At 52.1% G+C, this 25662-nt stretch overlaps 1 protein-coding gene across 1 annotated transcript in view; it reads right to left on the reverse strand.

Annotated features, from left to right (window-relative positions):
- Window positions 1-25662, reverse strand: part of Wnt7a (Wnt family member 7A) — a 47567-nt gene that overhangs the window by 21353 nt on the left and 552 nt on the right. Inside the window, exons 2-3 of the mRNA XM_059256797.1 lie at window positions 23756-23982; window positions 8471-8742 (exon numbers count right to left, since the gene is read on the reverse strand). Of these exons, the coding sequence (XP_059112780.1) occupies window positions 8471-8742; window positions 23756-23982 (499 nt within the window). The remainder of the gene's footprint in view (window positions 1-8470; window positions 8743-23755; window positions 23983-25662) is intronic.

The raw sequence follows: 25662 nt of genomic DNA on the forward strand, positions 1-25662 counted from the left end.
GGTGTGGGGATGGAGGACAAGGTATAGGTGTGGGGATGGAGGCCCTGGCATTGGTGTGGAGATGGAGGCCCTGCCATAGGTGTGGGGATGGAGGACAAGGTATAGGTGTGGGGATGGAGGCCCTGGCATAGGTGTGGGGATGGAAGACAAGGTATAGGTATGGAGATGGAGGCCCTGGCATAGGTGTGGAGATGGAGGCCCTGCCATAGGTGTGGAGATGGAGGACAAGGTATAGGTATGGAGATGGAGGCCCTGCCATAGGTGTGGGGATGGAAGACAAGGTATAGGTGTGGGGATGGAGGACAAGGTATAGGTGTGGGGATGGAGGACAAGGTATAGGTGTGGGGATGGAGGACAAGGTATAGGAGTGGGGATGGAGGACAAGGTATAGGTGTGGGGATGGAGGACAAGGTATAGGTGTGGGGATGGAGGACAAGGTATAGGTGTGGGGATGGAGGACAAGGTATAGGAGTGGGGATGGAGGACAAGGTATAGGTGTGGGGATGGAGGACAAGGTATAGGTGTGGGGATGGAGGACAAGGTATAGGAGTGGGGATGGAGGCCCTGGCATAGGTGTGGGGATGGAGGCCCTGGCTTAGGTGTGGGGATAGAGGTTCTGGCATGGGTATGGTGGCGTCTCTGGCACAAGTGTGATGTTGTCTCCTACACAGGTATGATGGGGGCTCTGGACAAATGTGATGGAGGCTGTGCACAGATGTGGTAGTGTTTCATGATACTAATGGACCTTGAGCTGCATAATCATATATGTAAGCATAGTTGAAGTGATAAGCTTTGTATTAGGCTTAAAACATCTGGATAATCTAGTTATAAAATGAGTGGGCTTAAATGCTTAATTTTTTTTTGAGCCAGGGCTTTACTGTATAGATCAGGCTGACCTCAAACTCACAATCCAGTCCTGGGCTTACAGGCACATGCCACCACACCAGGAATTTAAATGCAAAACTTTTAGAAATAAAGCACCCTAGGGACCCAGGGTAGCAAAGGTTTCTTAGCCAACTTCGAAAGTACTTTCCTCCCACAAGTTCAAGGCCAGCTGAGCTACAGTGAGACAGTGTATAAAAACAAACAGCAGTAACAACAGGCCCACTTTCACTCTGGGAAAGGCCCTGTCGTGGAGATAAAAAAGACAAGCTGTAGACCAGGGAAAGGCTTGCAAACACAGACCTGACTAAAGCGCCTGAAGAGATGAATTAAAAATGTCCGAAACCAACAGCCAAAAAAAGCCAGCAGTCTAAAACGTGAGCCAGAGGATGGACAGACACATCCCACCATACCCTCTGAGGTACACAGATGGCAGAAACACACAAGGAGAGATGCTCATCTTATCAGCCATTGGAGGTGTGGCTAGAGCCCTGCTGAGATACGGCACACGCCCATCCCAGCGACAGAAATAAAAACCTGTGTTATCAGCAAGTGTGGGCACGGATGTGGAGAAGATGGGTCACTCACAGGTGGCTCTGGGAGTGGAAAATGGCAATGCCAGTGCTGTAGTTCAACCTGGGATGTCCCCAGGAGGCCCATGTAGTAATGGGCTGCTTCCCAATAGACAGGGGGATCTTCAAGAGGCAAGGGAGTTTTCAAGTCACTGAAGGTGCCCTCAAAGGGGAAAGTGGGACATGGTCCACCCTATCCCTGTCTGTCACCTTCCAGACATGAAGTATGCAGCTTTGCTCCATCATGCATCCTATTGTGATGAGCTGCTACAGACCCAAATCAGCAGGATCAACCCGTTGTGGACCCCCAAAACCAGTTGTCACGCAGTGATGCGAAGCTGACATCCCTCTGTAGGGATGCTTAGCTGCTTTTTCATAAAGCTAAACTCTCAGCAACAGTATGTTGGCTCCCTTGGCATACAGCATAGAGAACTAGACATTCACATTCGTAGAAAAATCTGTACACACACATTCACCGCAGCTTTATTTACAACGGTCCAAGCTTGCCAACAAACCAGACGTCCTTCAGCGGGGGAACAGCTAAACCAAGTGTGCTGCCTCTGAGCCATGGACTGTCACGTGGACTGTCACGTGACTGCTGAGAGGCAAGAACTATGGTTGCACACAACAACTTGAGTGAGTTTAGGAGATAACATGGAGCAAGAAGGGATTCTATCGGCTGCATCCTTCCCCACTCCTTCTATCCAACCTTCTAACACAACAAAATTATAAACATTAGTGATGTGTGGTGACTGGGAGTCCTGAGGGAGGGAAATGGCACACGGTCCTCATGCTCTGTACTTCCGTGGTATCAATGCCAGGGTCCTGGGGTGACAGCGTCCTACAATTCTATAGGCTGTCACTGTGGGGGAGCTGAACAACAGGTCCTCAGAGTCTCTGTGTTCTTTCAATTTCATGTGAGCCCATAGTTACCACAGCATAAGCTTTACTCAGAATACACAAAACAGTTAAATTTGAATTTGACATAAACAAAGAAGACATCTAATTGTGTGTCTCATAAAACATTTGGGACACACATAAATAAAATTTATTTCTTACTTATCTTGAATCCAAATTTAACTGGGAATCTCAAATTCCATCTGGCATCCTCCTCCCAAGACACTTCCGGGAAAGAGCAGACACTTGCCACTCATGCACGCACTCTGGAAACCTTTCTTGAACCCTACTGTGTGCCAGGCACCATTCCAGGCAGAGACGACTCAGCTGTCCTGACCCTCATGATGCTGACCTTGTAGTGGGAGGTAGTGGACAATAAAGACATGAAGGACTGTGCAAACAGAAGAAGTTCAAATGGCGGGGGTTGCCTTAAAAAATAAAAGCAGAGGCCTGTACACCGAGAAACCCTGTTTTAAACCCCCACAAACACCAAAAGAGAGAGAGAGAGAGAGAGAGAGAGAGAGAGAGAAGGTTCAAGGCCAGCTTGGGTTATATAGCAAGACTATGTCTCTAAATAAATAGATAGATAGATAGATAGATAGATAGATAGATAGATAGATAGATAGATAAGCAGAGTGGTATTATTGAGACTAGGTGGACACTGGGGAGAGAAGACTTCTGAGAAGGGGCTGAACTTCACCCTGATGGGCAGCGTGTGTAAAAACCCTGAGCAAAATGGTTGGCCCAGGAGTTCAGGGCTAGAGGCTAGTGAGCATGGGAGGGCATGGGCAAGGTCCTCAAGAGCTCTGCGTTTTCTTCTACCCCAATGTCAGACCTGGAAAAGCCTCTGAAACCCAAGGCCACCCTCATCCGGATCCACTGAGCCCAGGACGCAGGCCTTTCCTGCGTTTTGAAGGTGAGATCCCCTATCTGCCCCAAATGTGGGGCAGAACTTGTAAGCACAGTAGCCTGAGGACTGCTAGCTGGCTTCCGGGGAGGTGGGGCCTGGCCTCTCGGGCCCTTGACATGCCACACTGTCCACTCTCTCTGGGTAAGTATGCAAGTGGCTTCTAGCGGCAACAAAGTGGAGCAAGTCTTATCTGGGCCTCGCCCTCGCTGCCAGGGGCTGGGTCCCTGCTGTCCCCGATACACTGGCCTCCCTACAGCCATGCCCAGAGTAGAGAGCCAGCCCCTAGGAGCACCCAGACCAGACAGGGCAGGGCAGGAAGGGACAAGACCAACACCCCTTGTGAGCAAGAGGTGACTCCACACTCAGGTGGAATTCCATCCCCCTTAGCTCACCTCCCTGGAGCAAGGCACATTCCAGCAGGGCTGGCCTGTCCCAGTGGGGGGCCCTGTCCTCAGGCTGCCTGTCCTGGTCTCAACCCTCACTGCTTCAGGGGCTGCTGACAGTCCATCCTTCCTCAGGACCCTCCAGAGTTCCACACTTCACCCTGAGGGTAGGTACACCAAGACCTCCACAGCCAGTAGGAAGATACCATGTTATTGTGGGGACTTGGAGATAACTTTGCCAGGTGAAGAAACGGCAGAAGCCACCGTAACATGCAGACTGGGGGGCATGTTTCCTGTGCAGTCAGGCGGGGTCCCAGCTTGTCCCTGTCCTGGTCACCTCCCTGCCAGCACCTCCCTTCCCAGAACCCTCCTGGCTTCTGTTTTATTCCTTCCCTGCACCCCTCAGAGGCCTTTGGCGTTCTTAGCTGTTCCTGCCCTCCAGTGGGTCATGGGCCTGCTCCACATAAGCATTCTCCAAAGCTACAGTCAGGTGCCAGAGCCCCAGGAGTCACCACCTCTGTCTCGGAGGACCCTCCTATGCTCTCTACCTGTCTCCTCTGCCTAACCCAGTGAGGGGCACACTGCCAAACATTGCCCAAAGGCTGCTTGTTATACTTCCCTAACTCCTAGGTGTTGACACCTGCTACCTCTAGGGCCTTTCGCTCCTCTCCATTCCATGTCAGGGAAGGACAGGAAGCCACCCAAAGCTCACTGCCATTACATTGTTTCTGGCTACTTCTGACATGTAAGGCCTGGTATTTGATTCCAGCCTCCTGGGCAACCTCATTACCTCTTACCCAGCCTCAGACCATGGAGCCCCTACTGCTCTCTGAAGATTTAATACCCCCCCTTTTGTTTTTCTAATGCTGGGATTGAGTGGAGGGCATTACGAATGCAGACCCTCCGCCACTGAGTCCCATGCCTGCTTATGCTAGGTGTCTTCTTCCTGTTTATCCTTCAAGGCCTGCCTGAAGATCGCATTCTTCTCTCAGCCGGTCTCCCTTAGGAAACAGCACAGCTGCTGTGTTTTCTGAACCGTCTTTCTCCTACGATGTTCAGCCATGAGTCAAAAGTTTGGCCCCTTTTTCTTTCTCTCACTAACTTGGGAATCTTGAGGACAAGACCATGGAGTAATTAACTCTTCTCCCTGACACCCAAGGGACGGGAAAGAGATAATCCAAGGATACAGAGATCACTGTGAGGATTTCAGGCCCATTCTCCAGACGTCTGTCTCCTCAAGTATCCTGTGATTTGAACCACTAACCGGAATGAGTGAGCCTAGTACTCCACCAGCGTGTGGAGCAGAGTGGCCTGTGACATCAATCTAGAAATAATGTGGCCCTAAAAGGCCAACAGGAGAGACTTCAGCTCCCAGCCACCTCCCCCAGAGGCATCTACCGTCCCTGGCCTTCCTTTTTGTGAGTTCCCCTGTGACTACCCCTGTGACTACCCCTGCCATCAGAGGCTGAAGCACAGTGGCCCACCATGCCCTGACCACTGGTTCCGGAGTCCACTGAGGGCAGAAGCCTCACACTGGTCCTCCTCCTTTTCAGGGCACACAGTCAGTGCTTCTGCAGTAGTGGCCCCTCAGCAGCCTGCAGAAGGCATGCATGGCCTTTCTCCTGGCTCTCCTGCCCCCTCCTGGCTCTCCTGCCCCCTCCCTTTTCTCTCACACCAGCTGCTGACAAGCTCCAGAGCCTGTGGTCAGGTTGAGTCTTGTCTCCACGAGGCAGCGAGTGATCAACAAGACCACAATCCTTCCCAAGCCTAAATGCTGTGGGCCTTTCCTCACCGGCCATGTGGAGTCCAGTGCAGCCTGGAATATGCTGAGAAGTCCCAGGGAGGGGTGTGCTTTACAATTAGTAATATCCTCTGGGACTCAGACCTAGGCCAGTGGCCCCAGCTAACCCTCACACTCAGGATAATACATGGTCCCTAGATGAACTGCTTTTGTGGGAAAACACCTAAGGGTCCTGTGGCAGTTTGAATCAGAGTGGCCCCCAGAGGCTCACATATTTGAATGCTTAGTCACCAGGGAGTGGCACTGTTTGAAAGGATTAGAAGTTAGGAGGAGTGACCTTGTTGGAGGAAATGTGTCACTGGGGATGGGCTTTGAGGTTTCAGAAACCTATGCCAGGCCCAGTCTCTCTTTCTCTTTCTCTCTCTCTCTCTCTCTCTCTCTCTCCCTACACATAATGATGTAGCTTCCACCTAATGCTCCAATGTCATGCATGTCACGGTGCTCCCTGCCATGATGACAATGAACTAACTTTGAAGCTGTAAGCCAGCCCCCAACTAAATGCTTTCTTTCCTAAGAGTTGCCTTAGTCATGGTGTCTCTTCACAGCAATAGAATATTGACTAAGACAGGTCCTCACCAGCAAGTGGGGAAAATTCTTCCTCCTGTGCTCCTCACACCTCAGGCAGGCCCAGCCCATGCTCCATCCACACCCAATGTCTATCCACAGCCTGTTCCCATGACTTCTACCCCTCTTTGCTCTGGAGCCAAAGCACCTCTACCTAGTTGCCATGGGTCCTGATCAATGTGTCCATGTGCAGCATGTCTGTCTCCAGGGTCTAGGGTGGAGCTGTAAGGGACACCCCAAGGGGGTCCTGAGAAAGCTATGGGACAAAGCTGCATCCCAAAAGAGGTGGGGAAGGAACGAGAAGGAAGCTCCCCTGAGACTTGGACAAGGAGAAGCCACATCAGGACATCCTATCAGATCTGGGGATCCCCCAAGAACCCACAGACCAGCCAGACTCCACTCTGTCATAGGTCCCATCCTTCTGGGCCTTCACCTCTTTCCTCTGATCAGCCAAATTCAGCTATCTTTGGGGCCCACCTCTTCCAGGAAGCCCACTAAGCTTTTCCTGTGACCATGTAGGGCCACAGGCCCAGGGTAGCATAACTGAGCAGCAGCCACAGCCTTGTGCCTACAACCAACTGTGCAGCTTACGAGGCTCTCTTACCAAAGCGGCTAGCCTGGTTCACTGTGATCCATGGGCTAACCTCATGCTTTGCCTCAACATAGGCCATGCAGGCAGCTGGGGTAAGGAAATTGGAGATAAAGGAGGGAAGCTGTTGCCTCCTGCCTGCCTCCAAGGAGTGAGAGCTTCAGGAAGGAAGCAGCACCTGTGACCTCCAGTCCCCCTGGGAGTTTGACTACAGCAGTGGAAAGGAAGGGACAGCTGAGACCCCCACAGAATGACCCCTCTAGACAGATGGTCCCTGGGGCCACCCAATTTACCTGGATATCATCCTAGGGAAGACCAGGTCTCTCTTACTTATCAAAGCTGCTCAGAGGCTGTGGCACAGAGCATGTGGTCAGGGGGGGCACAAGAAAGGGGGTAGGGTAGCCCCTTATCCTTCTGGATACAGGCCTGTCTATGCCCTCACAGTATGCAGGCCGCCAGCCACACTCCTCACTGGGGCCCTCTGGGTGCTGCTTATGTGGGCAACATGGACTCATGCCTGCCCTGGCTGAGCACTGAGGATGGTGGGTCAGATCTTAGTGGGATGCCTTCCCTCCTCACCTCAGCCCTGGCAGTACAGCAATGAAGGACAGAAGCTGACCTAGCAAAGGAGACCCTGCCCCCGGCTCAGCCGCTGCAGCCATGTACACATCTGTGCAGAGAATGTGAACACTGTGGCCAGACGTGCCGGGTGCCAGTGCTAGGGGACCTTTAGCGCATCACTTCCTGCCTGTGCCTCAGTTTCTTCATCAGTAAAAGTAAGGTACAAATGACACAACCTCCTGGGGACACTGTGAGCTGAAACGTGGCCCAGGGGTTCTGGTGGACCAGAACAAGACACCACTTTGCCATGGTCACCTAGACTAAACAGCAGACTCTCATGTCTGAACCCTTCTGGGAACTGTCTTCAATCTTGGCTTTTCCCATTTCAAGACCAGTTCTAAAGATGAAGTGGTGGCACAGAAAACCCAAGACTTACACTCAGGGACTGGCTGTCCTGCTCCCAGAGCCCACCCAACTGTGATGAGCTCGTCAGGCCTGAGGACACCCCCCCATACCCCCACCCCCCACCCCCGCTTCACCACAGCTCTGTGTCTCTGTCAATCCTTCCACCCTGCCTCGCAGATACCTCATGGAGCAAAGCACAAACCCCCTCCCGCTTCACGCCTTCACAGGCCTTCGGAAACCCACCCCAGCCTCAGGCCTCAACCAGGGACAGTGCCCTCTCAGGTAACACTGACCTGGGTGTCCCTCAGTGCCTGGTCAGGTTGCTGATGGGTGAATACTTCTGGGATAGGATTCCCAGTCTGTATTGGTGCCTTCATGCATTTCAACGGCCGTGGCTGGTTCTTACATTGGCAGGACCTGCCTCCCCTACCACCCCCAGCTCACGGCTCCTCACTTTCTCCTCTGGCCCTTCAGTCCCATCTGCTTCTCCTCATGGACTGGGCATCCAGCTCCCTCCCCTTCCCAGCCACTCTGCAGGAAACAGGAGAAATCCTGCCCTACTCCTCTAGGATTGGCTTAGATCTTGGTTTAGGCGACAGGACATGGGTAGCTGCTCTGAAAGCTGGTCCATGTGGATGCCTCTGGCAACTGCCTCAGTCTTTCCCCAGAGTCACTTTCTACAGCTGACAGTGGAGCCCTGGAGAACTCATCAGCCTCCCTCTTCCCTCCTCGCTGAGAGGCACCCATTTTGGTTTTTTTTTTTTTTTTCTATTCAGCCAGTAAGCTTCATGCCACACACTTGTGACACCAGAGTGGAGCAGAAGGAAGCAAGGCGCAGAGCTGGGCTTTCCCAGACGCCACCCCTGTCACCAACGACCTCACTGCAGCGTCCTCCCTGCTGCCTACCTTCCGGCCTGCCTCGTTATTGTGTAAGTTCATGAGGGTACGGGCATTCTGCTTGATCTCCCGGGCATCCACGAAGACCTTGGCGAAGCCGATGCCGTAGCGGATGTCGGCAGAGCAGCCACCCCACTTCCAGCCCTCGTCCCGGTGGTACTGGCCTTGCTTCTCCTTGTCGCAGCCACAGTCGCTCAGGTTGCCCTGGGTGCAGGCAGCTGTAATGGCATGGGCCACACCCGCAGCAATAATTGCGTAGGTGAAGGCAGCCTCCCGGCTCCCTGGGGGCAGAAGAGCGGAGAGAGCTTTGTAAGAGCTGATATGGGAGATGCTCCGAAAAGGACATCTAGGGAGAAGGTAGGATCTGGCCCAGGAGAGGCTGAGCAAGGTGCAGTGGTTCTCCAAAAACCAACCAGATGTCTGATGCTGACTATGCAGAGAGCTCCTCAGGGTGACGATAATGCCTGGGACCCCAGTCAAGTACACACTCACTCTCCCGTAATCCCCAACCCTCAGGAAAGCTGGATTGGGGTGCACACAGGGTGGGGGGCTCTTCTGTCCCATTTCTACCTACTGCCTCTCCCAGCATACTTGACAGGATCATATCACCTGTATATGTGTTCATATCACAGAAAAGCGACATTTATGGAACATCTGTGACATGCACAGGCTGAAGGTTGAAGCTGGAGCCATTAATCCCCGCCTCTGTGACTTGACCAGTAATCACCCCTGCCCCGTGCCTTGGTCTCCTCAGCTGTGACAGCGGCTAGAAGCATTTGTCTTCAAAGCTCTAGCCAGTGTTCAGCAAGTGGCACCTATAGAAACAGTATTGCTGGCCCTCGGTCACTGATACTGCTGTGTAACACATTGTTTCGTATATCTGTCCTCTGCCCTCTCCGTGGTCCCCTTGTCCCACCATAAGGGGCAGAGAGGTCTGAGCATCAAGGTGAAGCCAACAGAAATGCTGAGTGGAGGCAAGTGTCATGTTGCCACCCAGACACTTAGCTTCTCTGGGCCTCAGAGAAGCTTTGCCAGATAGGTTCAAGAGATGTGTGTACTCTGCAGGGTGAAGGAGAACAGGACTTGCCCATGATGACCCCTGAATGAGCACTGGGCCCATAGTTCTTACAGCCTGGGGGACTGAGGAAGGAGCCAAAGCTGGAGCAGGTGCATGTGTGGGAGAACACACCTCAGAAGAACGCGTTCTGGGAGCTGGGGCAGAGATGGCAAAGGGCTGCGGGGGAGACTGAGGAAGTTGGTGAGAAACCTGCAAGTAACATAGACCCTTCGCTCCAGCATCTGGCTTCTGCCTGGACTTCCCTGGAACCTGCTTCACACACCACTTGCCCTGCCCCCTCCGCGCTGCTCTTTTGGCGCCCTGCTTGGCTGGACAGGGCCAGTATTGCTCTCGCTTTCATGAAACCCACCACAGCATCCCTATCAAGATAGACTTATGTCTGATTCACATTTGCCACTTGCTGGCTGTTGTAGGATAGTCCCTCTTCTCCTGGTCTCTTCATCTGTGAGCCTGGGACAATGCCAATGTCTACCCAGGAGGGGAATAAGAGGGCCATGCAAAATGCTTAGCCCAGAGCCTGGCTTAATAAATGTCCGAAACTGGGGTCCTCAGAGTAGAGCCCTGTCCTTCTTCAAAGTGGCAGCTTGACGAGACACTTTAAGCACGTGCTGAGTTCCCCAAGACATTAGAGAGGTAAGGAGGAAGTCCCTCCCCCAACCCGGATGCCAGCTCACTCCAGAAAACAGACACACAAGAAACGAAACTCTAGGAGAGGCAGTGACATCAAGGTCAGTCCCTCAAGGGCTTTGGAGAAAGGGACAGTCAGAGGCAACTGTGTTCCACTGCTTTCTAGCTGTGGGACCTCAGGTGAGGTAGCTGTCTCTGTGCCCAGTCCCTCCACTGTTAAAGGGGTGATAACAGCTTTCCTATGGAGGTCGTGGGGAAGAGAAAAAATGACCACTGTTAAAGCAGGAAAAAGCATCCCACACACCAGTCACTACGGCACTTGCGGAGGTCAGCACCAGCTGGTCCTCACAGAACTGAAGGTGAACGGGGTGGCTCTTCATTTTCTTTCGCTTACATTTGAAGAAACCAGAGCCAGTAGATCAGTCCGGCTCAGCCGGGGCACCCGGATGCAGCTGCACACCTGCCCTGGCTACCTCAGATGAACGAGAGCTGTCCCGGGATTAAATGGCTTCAGAACACAGGGTGGTCATTGCTGTCACACTCCAGCAGGAACTGTGTTCACCTAACCAGACCAAAAGTGCAGAACTGAGGAGAGACCAAGAGCCTCAGCCCCTCAGCCTCCCCCTTCTCAGGCTTCTCCCTGCACAGGGCGGCCTGACAGACGTACGCTTCTTGAGGTAACTTTGGGTGTCTGTCTGCCACCCACTCTGTTTCTCTTGAGTCTCCCAAGCTGCAGAGAAATGTATGTGATGGGAGACAGTCAGCTATTGAAGTCAATGGCTACAGAGATGGCCCCGGCCTCTGCTCACACATTCCCTGAGGGGAGGGAAGGGCAGCCATGCTTCTTGTTCAAGGTGCACCATCACAGAGTCTGGTCCGGACTATGCATGGCCTCGACCTCCCCGACAAGTCGGCCCTCAGCACCCACTGCTCTGAGAAGCAAGGAGAGACAATTACCCTCACACAGCACCAGTACTCCCAGGACCGGGTGCTGTTTGTACCCATGCCCAGCTCAGTTCCCAGAACCCATAGCCATCTGCAACTCCAGAGTCAAGGGATCTGATGACCTCTGCAGGCACCGAGCACACACATGGTGCACATACACACATGCAGGCAAAACATACACATAAGATAGAAAAGTAAATAAATAAATGGCCCATCCAGTGAGCCAGTGACAGTACCCCACTTTGCAAATGAAGAGACTGAGGCTCAGGAATGTCTGACCAGGCAGGGGTGGAGCCCATGGTGAACAGGCTGCATGCCTCTCAGCCCATCCTGTCTACCACAACCAGGGGGCCAGGACAGTCATCCCCGGGCTCTGCAGACTTGCAGGAACAAGAGTCGACAATGAATAACATTTGTTGTGCACCTACTAGATGCCAGACCTACACGTGGCTCTCTGGGGTATGTTTTGGAATAGCCCCCAATGCAAGACACCATCCAATTTTACTGATAAAGAAACGGAGGCTTTGAAAAAGAAAAGCAATTGGTTAAAGTTTCCTATCTCTACTAGGGCCAGAACTGGGAGTCAAGGCCTTTGTTGGGTGGCATTGTTCTTCAGCCCTGCCTTGCCACCCTACCTTGTCACCCTGTCTGAAAACCATGGTTAGAGAGGGAGGCATCAGCTCTTCCCAGAATGCATTATTTCTGTCAAGAGATGACATTTGGTTATCAGTTAATACTTGTCCATAAGTAATTGGTCAGGCCCTGTACCCTGAGAAGGAAATGAGGTGATGGCAGATCCAGACAGGAAGGGTTCTGGATCCCTTGGTCATCCAACTGCTCTACCAACCCAAGCCTCCTTCCTTGGAGTGGGGCTGAAGGGATGAGGCTCAGAAAGGTACGGATGTCATAGGCACAGGTACAGCCAGAGGCAAATTGAGAGGTCACCTGGTGTCCCCATTCATGACCCGAGCCATTCCTGGATCCTGATGGTCCACACTCTTCCCAGCGCAGCCTGGAGAAGCCTTCACTGGGACGTTTACTGAGTACATCTCGTGGTGCTTGCAGGATCTCTGCACAGAAGTTCCGAGTGGTTCCTTCAGCTCCCACAGTAAGGGTGATGAGGCTGGAGGGCACTGCATTCATACAGAGCGTGCCAACTCTTCAGAAATGGGCTGCTGGCTAGGCTATGTCCTGAACATCTTGCTGAGATTGACAAATCAAGGCAACCAACCTGTGACGGGCAGGCTAATCTAGGCCACCTCTTCACAGAGGCCCAGACACAAGACCTGACCTGGCCTGGTGACAGTGGGCTCCAGAATATGACCCCACTCTCCTGTAGCTCATGGCTCTTATTCCAGCCCACCTCTCCACCAGATCTGCCATGTGTTTTGTGAGTAGATGCCAGCTCGGCTGAAGTTGGCAGTGCCCCTCTGGTGATGAGGAACTACCAGGGGCAAAAGAAGGGTCTTCATCTAAATCTTGGCTTCTGTCACCTAGGCTAAGCGTGTGCCCAGTCCCTGCCCTCAGCAAACATTTCCTGAGCGTCTACTGTGTGCTAGGTATGGTGCTGCAGGCTGGCTGAACTGAGATGTGGAGTTCAGGTGTAGCTCTGCTTTTGTAGGGAGACAGATGGCAAGATTGCGTCACTCTGTTAGCTGAGGACTCTGAAGAAACAAAACAGCACAGTGGTGGGAGCTGGGGTGTCAAGGTTTGAAGAGTCTGTGAGGAGGGGAGTCTCCAGGACAGGAGCACCCAGATCAATGTCCCCAGCTGGTGTGGACCAGGTAAACCAGGGATACTGATGAGGAGAAGGGAATGGATAGGGATCTGGATTTCAAATCTGAGTCCCAGGATCCTGTCTTGGGCAGGGCTGTCTCCTGTCCCTAGAGTCATAGGACAGACTCCCAGAGCCATAGACAGAAGGAAGGCCTGTCTGAGGTCACCAGTGACTCCAGAGACTGGACTAGAACCAGTCCCCAGGCCCCCAGTGAGGAATCCCTTCCCTTCCCTCCACCTTGCTCTCAACTCTCACCAGTCACATATCAGGGGTTTCTACACAGAAGCCCAGGGGACCAAACCCAGGTGTCTTCAGCTCAGTCTGTGTGACAGGGCACTTGCCATCCACTCCCCACTATGTCTCACTCAGCAGGGTGACACGGAGCCCACACCCTGAGTCCCTGAGCCTTACTCTTCCCATCTATGAACTAAGAACCCAGGAGGCTACTGCCAGGCTGCCCTGAAGACAGGCGAGGCTTCTCAGGTGCTTCTAGGGGAATCTTGTAGCTCAAGTGTTAAAAGGTCTTATTAATAAAAAACCCTGAAACAAGATACTGGGGTAAATGCTAAAAGATCAGAGAGACAAAGGAACAAGCCATGTCTTAACTCTAGGATGCCTCAGCCTGAAAAAAGCCCTAGTTCCTATCTCCTCATGCCTTATATACCTTTCTCTGCCCAGCCATCACTTCCTGGGATTAAAGGCGTGTGTGCTTCCCAAGCAAAGGCATGAGATCTCAAGTGCTGGGATTAAAGGTATATGCCACCACTGCCTGGCTCTGTTTCTCTCCTAGACTGAGTCAATCTCATGTAGTCCAGGGTGGCTTTGAACTCACAGAGATCCAGATGGGCTCAGAGTGCTAAGATTAAAGGTGTGTGCTCCACTGCCTGACCTCTATGTTTAATCTAGTGGCTTGTTCTGTCCTCTGATCTTCGGGCAAATTTTACTAGGGTACACAATATATCACCACAGAATCTCAACAAGGGGGAGGCGGGTAAGTGTTAGTGCTGAGGTGAAGCCAGAGCCTGGTTGACGCCCTCTGTGTTCAGCTCCATAGCAGTCCCATGGGGACAGAGGAAATGAGCCCTTGTCCAAGCTGGCCCCAAAGATTCCATCCTCCGCCCTTTGCGAACGCTGCCCGTGGTTTGCACCGGAATATTATCTGGGTGTATTTACGGTATCTGACTGGAAACCACAGAGTGCATTGTCGTTTTTTTCTCTTTTGCTATTTAAAGCCAATGGGTCAGAGAGTGAGCAGTCAGTGACACCAGCAGAAATGTGCGACGAGTGGGAAAACAGACAGACAGAAAAAGGTAGCTCTCACCAGGCTAGTGTAGTAGCTGCTCCCAGCCCAGCCCTCTGCTACACAGGAGTTAGGAGGCGCTCAGGGCATAACCAGGAGATTTAAGGGTTAGGAACTGTGTGGGGGGTGTTGAGTCAGATGGAGAGACAAGACACAGAAATGGGGACGGGCATGTGTCATTCACCCCACTCTAACTGCTGTCCTGCCTCAGCTCTCTGTCTGTGGGTCCCTCTTCTCACAGAGCCAAACCGCAGCACACTGCTAACTGTCCCCCAGTGGCCACCATCTGTTTGTTCTGACTTCTCTAAGCTTAGAAACGCCCTTTCTGCTGCTCTGTGAAGCATCATGGATGTATCCAGGTGGTTTCAAAGCAGGGCCTAGAGGCCAGTGAACCTGGGTTCACAGCCTGGCCCTGCTTCCCTGCTTCCCAGCACGGCAAGATGCTGGGCAAGTTACATGCCTCTTGGGCCCCAGGGTCTTCATTCCTAAACTAGGAATCCTGAACAATCTTTCTGGAAAGGAGGCCTGAGCCACACCTGGCAGGGATCTGTAAAAGGCAGCTCCAAGCAGAGGCATCGTTTAGCCTGATATCAACCATGATGTGGCTACAAATGTCCCCACTTTTGAGGCCCTCCTGGTGTCCTCTCCCTCCATTTATGGTCAGCACTTTATCTTGAGTTTTCTTCCTCTCCCCGTGAGGTTGTGGGGACCTAGATTATGAACCTATGAAGTCTCTGCGTTGAATGAAGGGCTGTGTGAAAGTGACTGCGTGTGCACGAGCATGTGCGAGTGTGTGTGTGCACTGGACTGTCTACCGGGGGAAGCTGGAAAAACCATATAACAAAAAGCTCATCTCAAAGAATAGTGTCAGGAGAGCGAAAATCCAGGATGAACTGAGGCTTGCAAAAAAAAAAAAAATGCAAACGAGACAAAAAGCCCTTTGTTGGCTGTGTTCTAAGCGAGAATGGGGAAAGAAAAGAGCTTTTGCTTGGGCAAGATGGTGCATTGTTAAGAAAGGCAGAGGGAAAGTGGAGCTGGCCGCCCCTCGCTCTATCTCTCTCCCTGGAAAGGACTTCCCATCCATCCTGCCAAGCAGCCAAACACTGCTCCACTTTTACAGGCTGTGGGTATAAAGACAGAGCATTTGGGGGACCTGTAGGGGTTCTCAAGCAAGGGATGTGGACCCAGATAGTCCCCTAGAATAAAGGAGGGCAAGCTCAAACAACTGCCCCAAAGAGAAAGGTTACACACTGGTATCAATGCATCAGAGTTTCCCTGGCGCTAGACAGAGGCGGGTGGACCTGAGGCTGAATCCTAGGTCATGTGTGCCCATCCCTGGAAAAATTCTGCAGGAGGGTACCAAACCGGAGGCCATGAACATTTGGAAAGGAATGTGGCATCCCCTGAGCACATGATGGGAAACCACCATTTCTTTGTTGATAATGCTGGCGACACAGCAAACTTCTGTATGCACAAAGAATGTGATTATCACTCAACCTCCTGGGCGAATCTCTTGGACAATTCCCTGCCTGAGCAAAACCTCTGGATGTGATGTGCAAAACCTTTCCATGGGAAGTCTGGGAATGATGGAACATGCCTGTAACCCTAGCACTTGGGAGCGGGGAGAAGTTTAATGTCATCCTCAGCTACATAGTTGTGTTTGAGGCCAGCCTGGGCTAAATGAGGCCTTGTCTCAAAAACAAACAAATAAAAACAACCATCTGGGATTCCTCGTTCTCCACTTCTTTCTGAAGCCTTTCTGCCATCCCTGTCCATCATCCCAGAGTTCTGCTAGCCCATCCTCTCTAGAATCCAGTATCCTGTACAAGTCACTCTACACTGCTGAGCCATCCCTACCACCTCTTTACAACCTGTCCTGTCTGTAGACCGGCTCCTACTTCAGGTGGCCCTGCAGGTGGCTCTGAATTGTAGTCCACACAGCCCTTCACTTAGAACACGTTTCAACCCCAGCTTTATCTGTCCCCATCAGATATTGAAAGTGCCGGGCAGAGCCTGTGGCCGACTAGGGTGTTGCTCACCAGCTTTTATTGCAGAGTGGTCCTGTCTGTGGGACTGGTGAGTGAGTGTGGGGTGAGCAAATAGGTACGAGAGGATCTTAGCCCACAAGCATTTAACAGCCATGAGTTTAACCCAACACACTCCTCAGAAGCTGTAAAATCTCATGGATGTAGGCTTTGGGTCTGAGTTCTTTATCCTGTACCACGCATTCCCGGATATATGTCAGACATGTCTGTGAGTTTCTAGTGCGCTTGTGTGGAGAGTCTGGCACCTGAGTTTCCTGGGTGCCTTCTGGGAATTGCTGAAGAATGCTGACTGAACCAGATCTCATCAGCTCCAATCACATCAGATGCTAACAGCCCCCTGTTCTGGACCCGTAGAAAAGATGTTGGACCTGAGAATGGGTGACCTGAGAGTTGGCTCCAATCACATTTTGAGTTCAGTTGCCTGTGAGGGTATCACAGAGTAGCCGTTCCCAGTATGCGGCTCTCTGCAGAACTTTATCATGGGACAGCTCCTCTGTGTGGAGGCTGCTCAAGTTGTTTCTAAAGCTTTTCGTATACTGGTGGACACACCGGCCCTCTCAGAGCAAAGAGTATGACATGCTGAGCTCCCCCAATCACCACCCATAAAACCAAACCCCTGCGGTATCTACAGGGCACCTGGTCAGGTTCAGGCAGGTGAGGTGAGGTGGCGACAGGTCTGCTAACAGAACTTGGACACGGCTGCTCCTGAATGAGCCTCTAATGATCTTTCTTGTCTAGTCCACACTCATCCCCCTGGAAGATCACAAAAGAGGGAGCACATTGGGTGGCTATTCAGAAAGGCTTGCCTAGTGTACACAGGCCCTGGCCCCTACACTTGACACCATAAAAACAAAACAGCCGCCATGAGCAGTGCCATGGCATCAAGGGGCCCAAAGAGATATGTGTGGCAGCCAGTGTTCAGTCTTATTTGGGTTGGAAATGAAATGCTTTATCTTCTCAGCCAAGAAAATAAGGCACTTATAAACTATGTGAGGGACTCCTGGACATGGTGCCCAGTAAATGAAAGGGGCTAGCCTACCCTCCAGGGCTCTAAGGCACTGGGGACACAGGGTGGAAAGAAGTGGTCTTCACGTACTCTATGAAAACCTACTATGTGCCAGGTTCTGGTCTGTACCAGGCCTGGGGGGCCTGGGAGAAGAGGACAGTTTGGCAGATCCACGTTCCATGGAGCCTCTGGCTGGAAGAGAAGACTAACTGGAGACGCATTCTTCCACACATAAGGATGCTCACACGTGGTAAGTGCCAGAAATACAACAGCACACAGGGGGCCAGGGTCAGCTGTCTCAAAGGAGAGCTTCCTGGGGGAGGTGCCTCTTGAGGAGAACCATGTATAATACTAGGATGGCAGGTTATTGCAGCAGCTCAGCCATCTCCTGTGCATGCTCTAGACCCATTCCCTGCTCCAGTATTCTGGGGTGTCCCTACATCTACTGAACTCATAGTGGTCACCAGCCTTCCATGTGCTGGCCCGAGGCCTCTGCTCCCCACAGAGCTCTGGTTGGAGATATAGAGATGATCCCAGCAACAAAGGGAGATTCACAGGTCTCATCCGTCCTTTAGGCACCTGGGAGACAGGCATCCTTATCATTGTGGTCAAGGACCATGGCTAGGAAATAGCAGGTAGCCTCAGGGCTAAGGCCTTGAGCTGTCTTGGGCAGCAATGGCATCAGGATGATATAGAAAAGTAAAGGGTGGGGGGCTAAAGAGATGGCTCAGCGGTTAAGAGCACTTGATTGCTCTTCCAGAGGTCCTGAGTTCAATTCCCAGCAACCACATGGTGGCTCACAACCATCTGTAATGAGATCAGATTCCTTCTTCTGGTGTACATGAAGACAGAGCACTCATATACATAAAATAAATGAATAAATAAATAAATCTTTAAAAAAAAGAAAAAAGTAAAGGGTGGATAGGGATACACTGCAGTGGTGTGATGAGACATCTCTAAGGGATTGAGGAGCAGAGAGATGGAGGACAAAATAAGCAGACATCTGGGGACAGCAGACTGTGCCAAGACAGGACTTGGCCAAAGGAGTAGGGACCATGTCCGCGTTTCTTCCGAGAGAAATAGGAAACCACAATAGTGTTTTATATGAGGACATCCTACTTAGAATGACACTGATGGATGCATGGACTGGAGATCCAACCAGGGTGGAGGGTATAAGGAAAGTGACATTGTCCAGGTGGTGACTGTGTGAAGACTGTCATCACCATGAGAGGCAGGCAGATTTGGGGACTCAATTTAAGTCAACGTAAAGACTTCAGATGAGTAGCCTGACTAATAGTTTCTGTCACACAAAGAATAGATCCTGGGGCATGAGGCCCCGGTTCCTGAGCTGTGTCTCTATCAGATCAGCACACAGGCTCCATAAGGGGGAAAGGAGACCCTCTGAGAGCCAGCACACCAGGAGCCAGGGTCTTACATCCTGCATCATGTAGTTCTGCTACCACCTGGCATGGTGGACCACCACAGACGGGCAGAGTGAGAGGAGAAAGGTCACATGACCTCCCCAAGTCTTCCGCGTATAAGGGTGGGGCAGAATGGAAACCTGGGTGTGTGACTCCAATTCTAGAGCACATCTAGCTGCCCCACACAGCTTCCCTGAGGTTCTCAAGTCTGGCTCATGCACACAGGCAAATCCTCCAGCAATGGAGAACTCACTGCCAAGTCTCAGCACTGCCACAGAGCAGCCCCGGGACGCAGCTGACTCTTGCCTCTCTGCGAGACTGGAAGGACAGGGCCATGAGAAAGGGCTGTCCCAGTTCCTGCTCATATTTGAGCCTCAGAGAAGAGGAGCAGAGAGTGAGGCTCCCCACCTGGATACTGCTAAGGCAGCCCTGGATCCCTGGCTCATGATATCAGTACTACCACATCATCCCAGCCCAATGGGAGAACCTGCAAGACAACAGGGTAATGGGCGAAAGGCATGAACAGGCAGCTCAGGGGTGAGTAAATACAACACCCTCCCTTCACTGGGAAATATAAATCACGATGGCAGGTGGCAGGGTGCTCCACGTGTGGCACCCACTCAACCTGGCAGGAATGTGGAGGTCTGAGAAGTCCTGTTGGGGAGGCCATGAGTGGCACTATGGAGTGACAGAGGTAGAATTTGTGCAGTCATAATTAGACTCAACTGAAATGAAGTAAGTCGTTTCATGGGGAGGTGTATCTGTTATGATGAGTAAAACATAAGCCAGCAAGGACGTGGAAACATCTCCATCCCCTCCACATTCACAACAGAGAAAGATTGTCATGGGAGGGGACAGGTGCAGAAGGAAGCTCCCACCACGAAGGACCATCACTCCTCCACTGGATTTGAAGAAGGAGTTCTGAAGGTCTAAGAAAGTGTTTTCAGGTGTGTAAACACACGTTGTAAAGGTCTAAGAAAAAGATTTAAGGTATATAAAAAAATGTAAAAGGAAAGGAAGGAAGGAAGAAAAGAAGAGAGAGAAGGATAATTAGGTTTGGAGATGTAGTTCCATGGCAGAGCATTTGCCTAGCATGATTAAGGCTCTGGCTTCAGTCCCCAGCACATAAGAGAGAGATGGGGATGGGTGGGGCTAAAGCCCTTCTTGGGCCCGCAGAGCGTCTCCCTGGGCCAGATCTCAGCTGATTAAACGCAGCAAGTCATACACCACACAGAAAGAATCCCTGCACTCTCAGGAAAGACTCACTCACTAGAAGCCCCCTTACCTGAGCCCTCTCCCTGTCTCCTAGGACCTTATTCACAGTTCCCTTGGCTTTTCCCACTGTCTGTGATCCCAGTGAGTAGTCAGCAATGTTCCTTACCTTGCTCTTAGAACCAAACCCCTCTTTTCATCTTGGGGGTCCCACCTCTGAGCCCCTTCCACCTCCAGCACCTCTCCTACGTCATGGACCATGTCACTGCTTGTTGCTATAGGCTCAGCTCTGTCCCCTATAACTCACACTGATGCTCTGATCCCTAGCACCCCAGAATGTGAGTGCAATTGGAGAAAAGGCCTTCAAAGAGGTGATTAGGTTAAAATACGGTCATTGGTGGGCCAAATCCCACGAGACTGGTGTTTTTTAAAAAGAACCGTGAGAGCTTCTGTGAGGGAAAGGAATAAGCAGATGAGTATAGAGCAACAAAACTCCTTTACAGTCAGGGGTAGAGTGATTTCCTAGTAAGTACAAGGCCCTGGGGTGGATCCCCAGCACCAGGTGGGGAAAAGCCTTGTGAAAGTTCAAGAGAGAAGCCTTAGGAGAAAGCAACCCTGCTGGGCCTTGATCTTGAACCCCCAGCCTCGGGAACTGTTAGGAATAAATGCCAGCTGTTTAACCCCCAGCTTTGGCATTTTGCTTCTTTTCCACGAGAAATGGCCAGAGTGGAGCTCTCATGCTGGCCAGCAAAGCACCTTGCCCCTGGGATGGACACACTACCCAAAGTTCAGCTGCATTAAGCTGTGGAGTCTGAGGAAGCATTGGGACTTTTATAATATGGCTGGAGATAGGCCAAGGTTCTTTGCTGAGGTCTTGAACCTGTTGTGGTCCTGGGTCTACAATGGCCATCTGCCTGTCCTCATAGCATTATTGGAAAGCAATGCAACCTCTGGTCCAGCTGTTCTGAAGTTAGCACCATCCCTAGTTTTCCAGTTCCTTAGGCATTTCAACAGTCCCCTTTTCACCTGGGTGTGTTGGACTTGGTTTCAATTTCTACTTCCAAGAGGCCTTGTCTAGACATGCTCACAGCCTTCTCAGATCTCTGCATGAAAATCCAGACACTCAGAAGGGAAGGCAAAGCCAGGAATCTCAGGCAGAACAGAGGACCACAGTAGGGATGGGTGGGAGCAGGTGGGAGAAGGAAGTCTTCAGACCTCAGCTTGGGGAAGTAGAAGCTAGCTACACTTACTTCATAATCTATTTGCATATTCCTAACATCCTGAGCTGATAACATTGCTGTTCTGTGTGCAAGACTGCCTTTCACAGCTTCACTTGCAGCTAGGTGAAGTCATGTGACTAAATTCTAGCCAATGGGCTCTACCAAGATGCGCAGGATGGAGCTTCTGAGAAGTCCCTGCAAAGGACATGTGTCCTATAGTTTAGAGTACCAGAGGGGATCCATATGTCAGAGACCTCACCCCTACAAGGCAAGATGAAGCAATCCTAGGGGTAGGGGTGAGGTTGAGGAACCCAGAAATCCTAAATTTGAGAGATAACATGATACTTGTTAACATAAGAGAAAGGCTTGACTCATGAAGTTGCCATTTTTTGTGGGTCAACAATCATTGAATAGTGACAATGTTTAAGGTGAAGCCCATACTTTGGTAGTAATGGTCATGGTCAGAATCTTCCAACAGATCTCAAGTCCTAGAAATTCAGGCTCCTTCGAGTGGGCTCCCACAGCTTCTGGGCTCCCACATCTTCCGGCTCTAGGTCCCACTTTCACCCAGGGTACCCCAGCATTGCTATGTCATGTGTTTCCTCATAGTTACCCTTACCTGTCCCAACTGGCATGCCTCTACTGGTGGCATCCCTCCTCCTTAGACTGTGTGGGGCTAATCCCATAGAATATAGCCAGGTGTGTGGGGTGTTATGATCCAGCGGTGGCTCCATCCTGGCCCCCTCTGCCACAGCCTAATGGGTATCATCACAGTGTGTCTATAAGTTGGCTATGCCCATTCTGAAACAGCAAGCTGTAAGAGATGAACTCTGTCCTGGGAGACCCTCTCACTCACTTTGGCCAAGTCCCTTCTGAGCCTCAGTTTACTCATCTGTAGCAAGTTAACTCAACATAGTCCAGCAAGGCTATTAGGTTCAAAATAATGTCAGAGCCCCAGCCTGGGTATGAGGAATTAGAAGATGGATGGGACACCTGAGGAGCACAAAGCTGATAGATGTCAAGCAGAAGGCTGGGGAGACTGGGATTTCAGAGGCTTCAACCGCAGTTTTGGTGTTGACAACATCCTGTTGCCTGAGCTGAGGTGGTCCACTCCACAAGAAAACGGATTCTGAGGTTGAGACAGGGAGGGGACAGGTGGGCGTGGGGAGGAGGGACTCCATGTAGCCAAGATCTAGACAGGGAGTGCTGGGGAAGGGGCTCTGCCGGAGGGGACCTGCCCGACCATGTCATATAGACCACAGGACCCAGCTCTGTCATCAGTACAGAATCTGGTAACCAAAGTAGACTTGCAGCAAGACTGCCTGGAGGCAGGGAATGATGCACTCATTGTGAGCCGGCTGGGAGCCTCTGCCTCCTGAAGTGGACAGAATGCACTGAAATAGTGTGAGGTGTTGGCTGATGCAGAGCCAAGGTGCAGGTGGTGGGAGGCTCCAAGGGACTTGAATGCATACAGAGGATTCGGACTATGGCACTGGTCTCTAGAGGGGCACAATGGCCCTTAAGAGGAACCAGTAAGGTGTGTTTAGAGAAGAGGATAAGACTGAGTGGTCCTGAAGGGACCAAGGTCTCAACAGCAGGTGGACAATGGTTTCCTGCTGGCTGGAGTAAGTGGCCCTTTAAAGGGTCTTTCACAGAGTAACACCATGCTCTGGTTTCTACCTAGCTGTTCCTTCTTTCTGGGAGCAGTAGGGAAGTGGGACAGCCTGGGAGCCCAGATGACAGCAGGGAAGTTGGGGGAGCAGCCAGGACGTGAAGGATGCTGGACTGGACTGGGGATTTCGAGCATCCCACTGGAGTTGCTAGTGCTAGGGCCGAAGAGAGCACTCAAGGAGGCCTTTGCAGCAGAGCTGTGCGTGCAGGGAAGCCCAGCCCGAACAGACCGGTATTGCTCTGTGCCTCGAGGAAGGTCACAGTGCAGAAGCGAGTCTGTGGCCATCTTGGGCCCCCAAGTCTGGACACATGCAAGTGAGAAGACATCTCCACATCCTTCCCCACGGTCCAGGACCTCCTGAAGATTAGTGAGATTCTCTGCTCCCTTCCCATCACAAGCTTATCATGATTGTTCTGCAAGTTGAATGTATGTATGCATGTGCTCAGGCACACATACATGTCTGCACATGCCAACTCACCCCCCAAGCACTGCTGCAGAAATCAGGTGGATTGTGTCACAAGACTATGCATGCTGGACCACAGTAGAGCATGGTGGGGACTGTGACAGAGAACGGTCACTCAGACTACCCTCAGGAGGCTGTTTTGTCAGCTCTAACTAACACAATGATGCCAGTGCACACAGGTGATCAGTAGATCTGTCCATTTCCCAAAAGAAGCTCCAACTCTCTATGATGGGTAGAACACTACACATTTAAATTTGGACCTCATTTGAAAATATGTTAGATCTGCCAGTGAGCCTTTGGGCCATCAGTTGGTCTGTAGCTTTGCCTGTAACCAACGAAGTGGCCTGGCTTCCATCTACAACCCTGGCCTTCAGTGGGAGACCCTAGTCCAAGCCATACACCCACAAGATGCAATCAGCAAGGGTATTGGAGCATAGTGCTAGTAAAGGGATCACAGAGGGCTCCCAAGGGGACTGACTCTCTTCATAGACCAGCGGGCCCTGCTCAAGGTGTCTGATGATCACATACCCACTTTAAGCTCCTTCCCGAAGACAGTGCGCTCTCCCAGAGCTGAGCAGTTCCAGCGGCCATTGCGGAACTGAAACTGACACTCGTCCAGGCCCATTTGGGAGCCTTCTCCTATGACGATGATGGCGTCCGGCCGGCTCTGGCAGATTGCCCGCTGTCTGGGAGCCAGGCCTGGGATCTTGTTACAGATGATGCTCGCACCCAGAGCGACCACCGAAGAGAAGCCACTGGAGGGGACACAGAGGCAGGGGGTGAGACCTGGAGAAAGGCTCTGGCTGGCAGGTGCTAGAGGTGGAAATCTCATCTCGGCTGCTGCCGTGGACCTCCCACAGAGCCACCGTGCGTGAGAGGTCTAAGGGAGGGCAGGACAAAAGGATGGCATGTAAAGATTTTGGCTACAAGTCCGTAGCTGAAATGTCTGTCCCTGCAGAGCACAAGGACACTATGGGACCCAAATTTCAGAGAAGCAATTTACTAGAGCCCAAGGGGGCGGGCCTCTTTTCCATCATAGCCTTCCTTAGTTTTCTAACCTGGAGCGAGTTCACACCCCCTCTGCGTATCTCAGAGCCCACACTGTTTAAGCAGAGGCTTCTGGTAGGCAGTCTGCATCCCAGAGGGTCGCTGGGAAGCACATATTGAGGTGCCGTTTCCAATATTTGGGGGAACTAACGGTTCCCGGGGGCTAGTGCTGGAGTCACCTAAACAACCCAGGTAAACTTAGAATACCACAGATGTGCCACGCAGAATGGGAGGCACAGGAGCCAGTCTTACCTACCAGACTGGGAAACCTCCGGGGATTTGGGGACCTTAACCCTCGGACCCAGGGGGCAGCAGAGCAGTTCAAAGTCACTGCAACTCTTTACTGGGACCTCCCTCCAACTGCCCCAGAGAGGAGAGGGCCACGCCCTCCTGACCTCCGCCTCCTCCCCTAGGGTAGCTGGGCCCCTAGTGAGCCAATGAGGTGTCGGGTCCCCGGGAGACCAGGGAGGTTTATTCTCTGTTTTTCTCTTCTTCAGTCGTCGGTGTCTGTCTCCGCCCCCGTTTCTAATTAAAAAGAAGATAATACCTAAGGGGGCCAGAGCCAATAGGCCCGGCCCGCTTCCTGGATGTTGGATGAGTGGATGAGCGCAGGGCGGCAGTGTACCGGCCAAGATGAAGATTAAAGCAAGTGGGGAAAAAAAAAGAAAAGCCATCCAGACGCGGGCGAATCAATAACACTTAAAACACGCCCGCAGGCAGGCAGGCAGCGCGCGAGCCCAGAAGCCGCCTCTCGATCCGCGGTCGGGCTGGAGGCCGCCTAGTCCACTCAGCGCGCACACTTGGTTGCGAAATCCCGTTCCAGAGAGGTGGGGTTGGGGAAGCGGGAGGCCTGAGGGTGGCGGTGGAGAAACACAAAGGGTCTGCCACACACGCCCCCTGGCCTTGGGTCCAGTCCTCCCCAAAGCGGCGACAGGAGGTTCGCACAAGAGAGTGGGGGTGTGTGGAGAGGCAGGTGTGAAACCTACCAAGGTGGCCCTTTGGCGCCAGCACCTCTGTCCGTGTCTAAAGCCCCTCACGTCCCCCGAATCGTGCCGCACACAAGTCACTTCCTAAGTACAAAGGGAGACACCGTGTAATGCAGCGCAAGCCGCATCTGGAGCCACCTACTTCCACTTTCTAGAAGAGTGTCGCCTGCCCCACCTCCAGACACGCCTGAGCTCCTTGGCTCCCACCCCAGCGACCCCAGGGTCGGACTGTCTCGCTTCCCTTTGCTGGTCTAGAGGGCATCTCTCCCTAGTGTCTCTGACCATCCATTGACTACCTCAGGACTTAACTATTTGGTTCTGATTGCTGAGGATGCTGTCCTCCTGGCTTGGGAATGGGGTCTGAGGGTCGCTGGAAATGCGGCGGTGCCAGGGCTCTGAGAG

Source organism: Peromyscus eremicus, chromosome 3 (genome assembly GCF_949786415.1).
Source record: "Peromyscus eremicus chromosome 3, PerEre_H2_v1, whole genome shotgun sequence".
In the NCBI taxonomy this organism is placed as follows: domain Eukaryota; kingdom Metazoa; phylum Chordata; class Mammalia; order Rodentia; family Cricetidae; genus Peromyscus; species Peromyscus eremicus.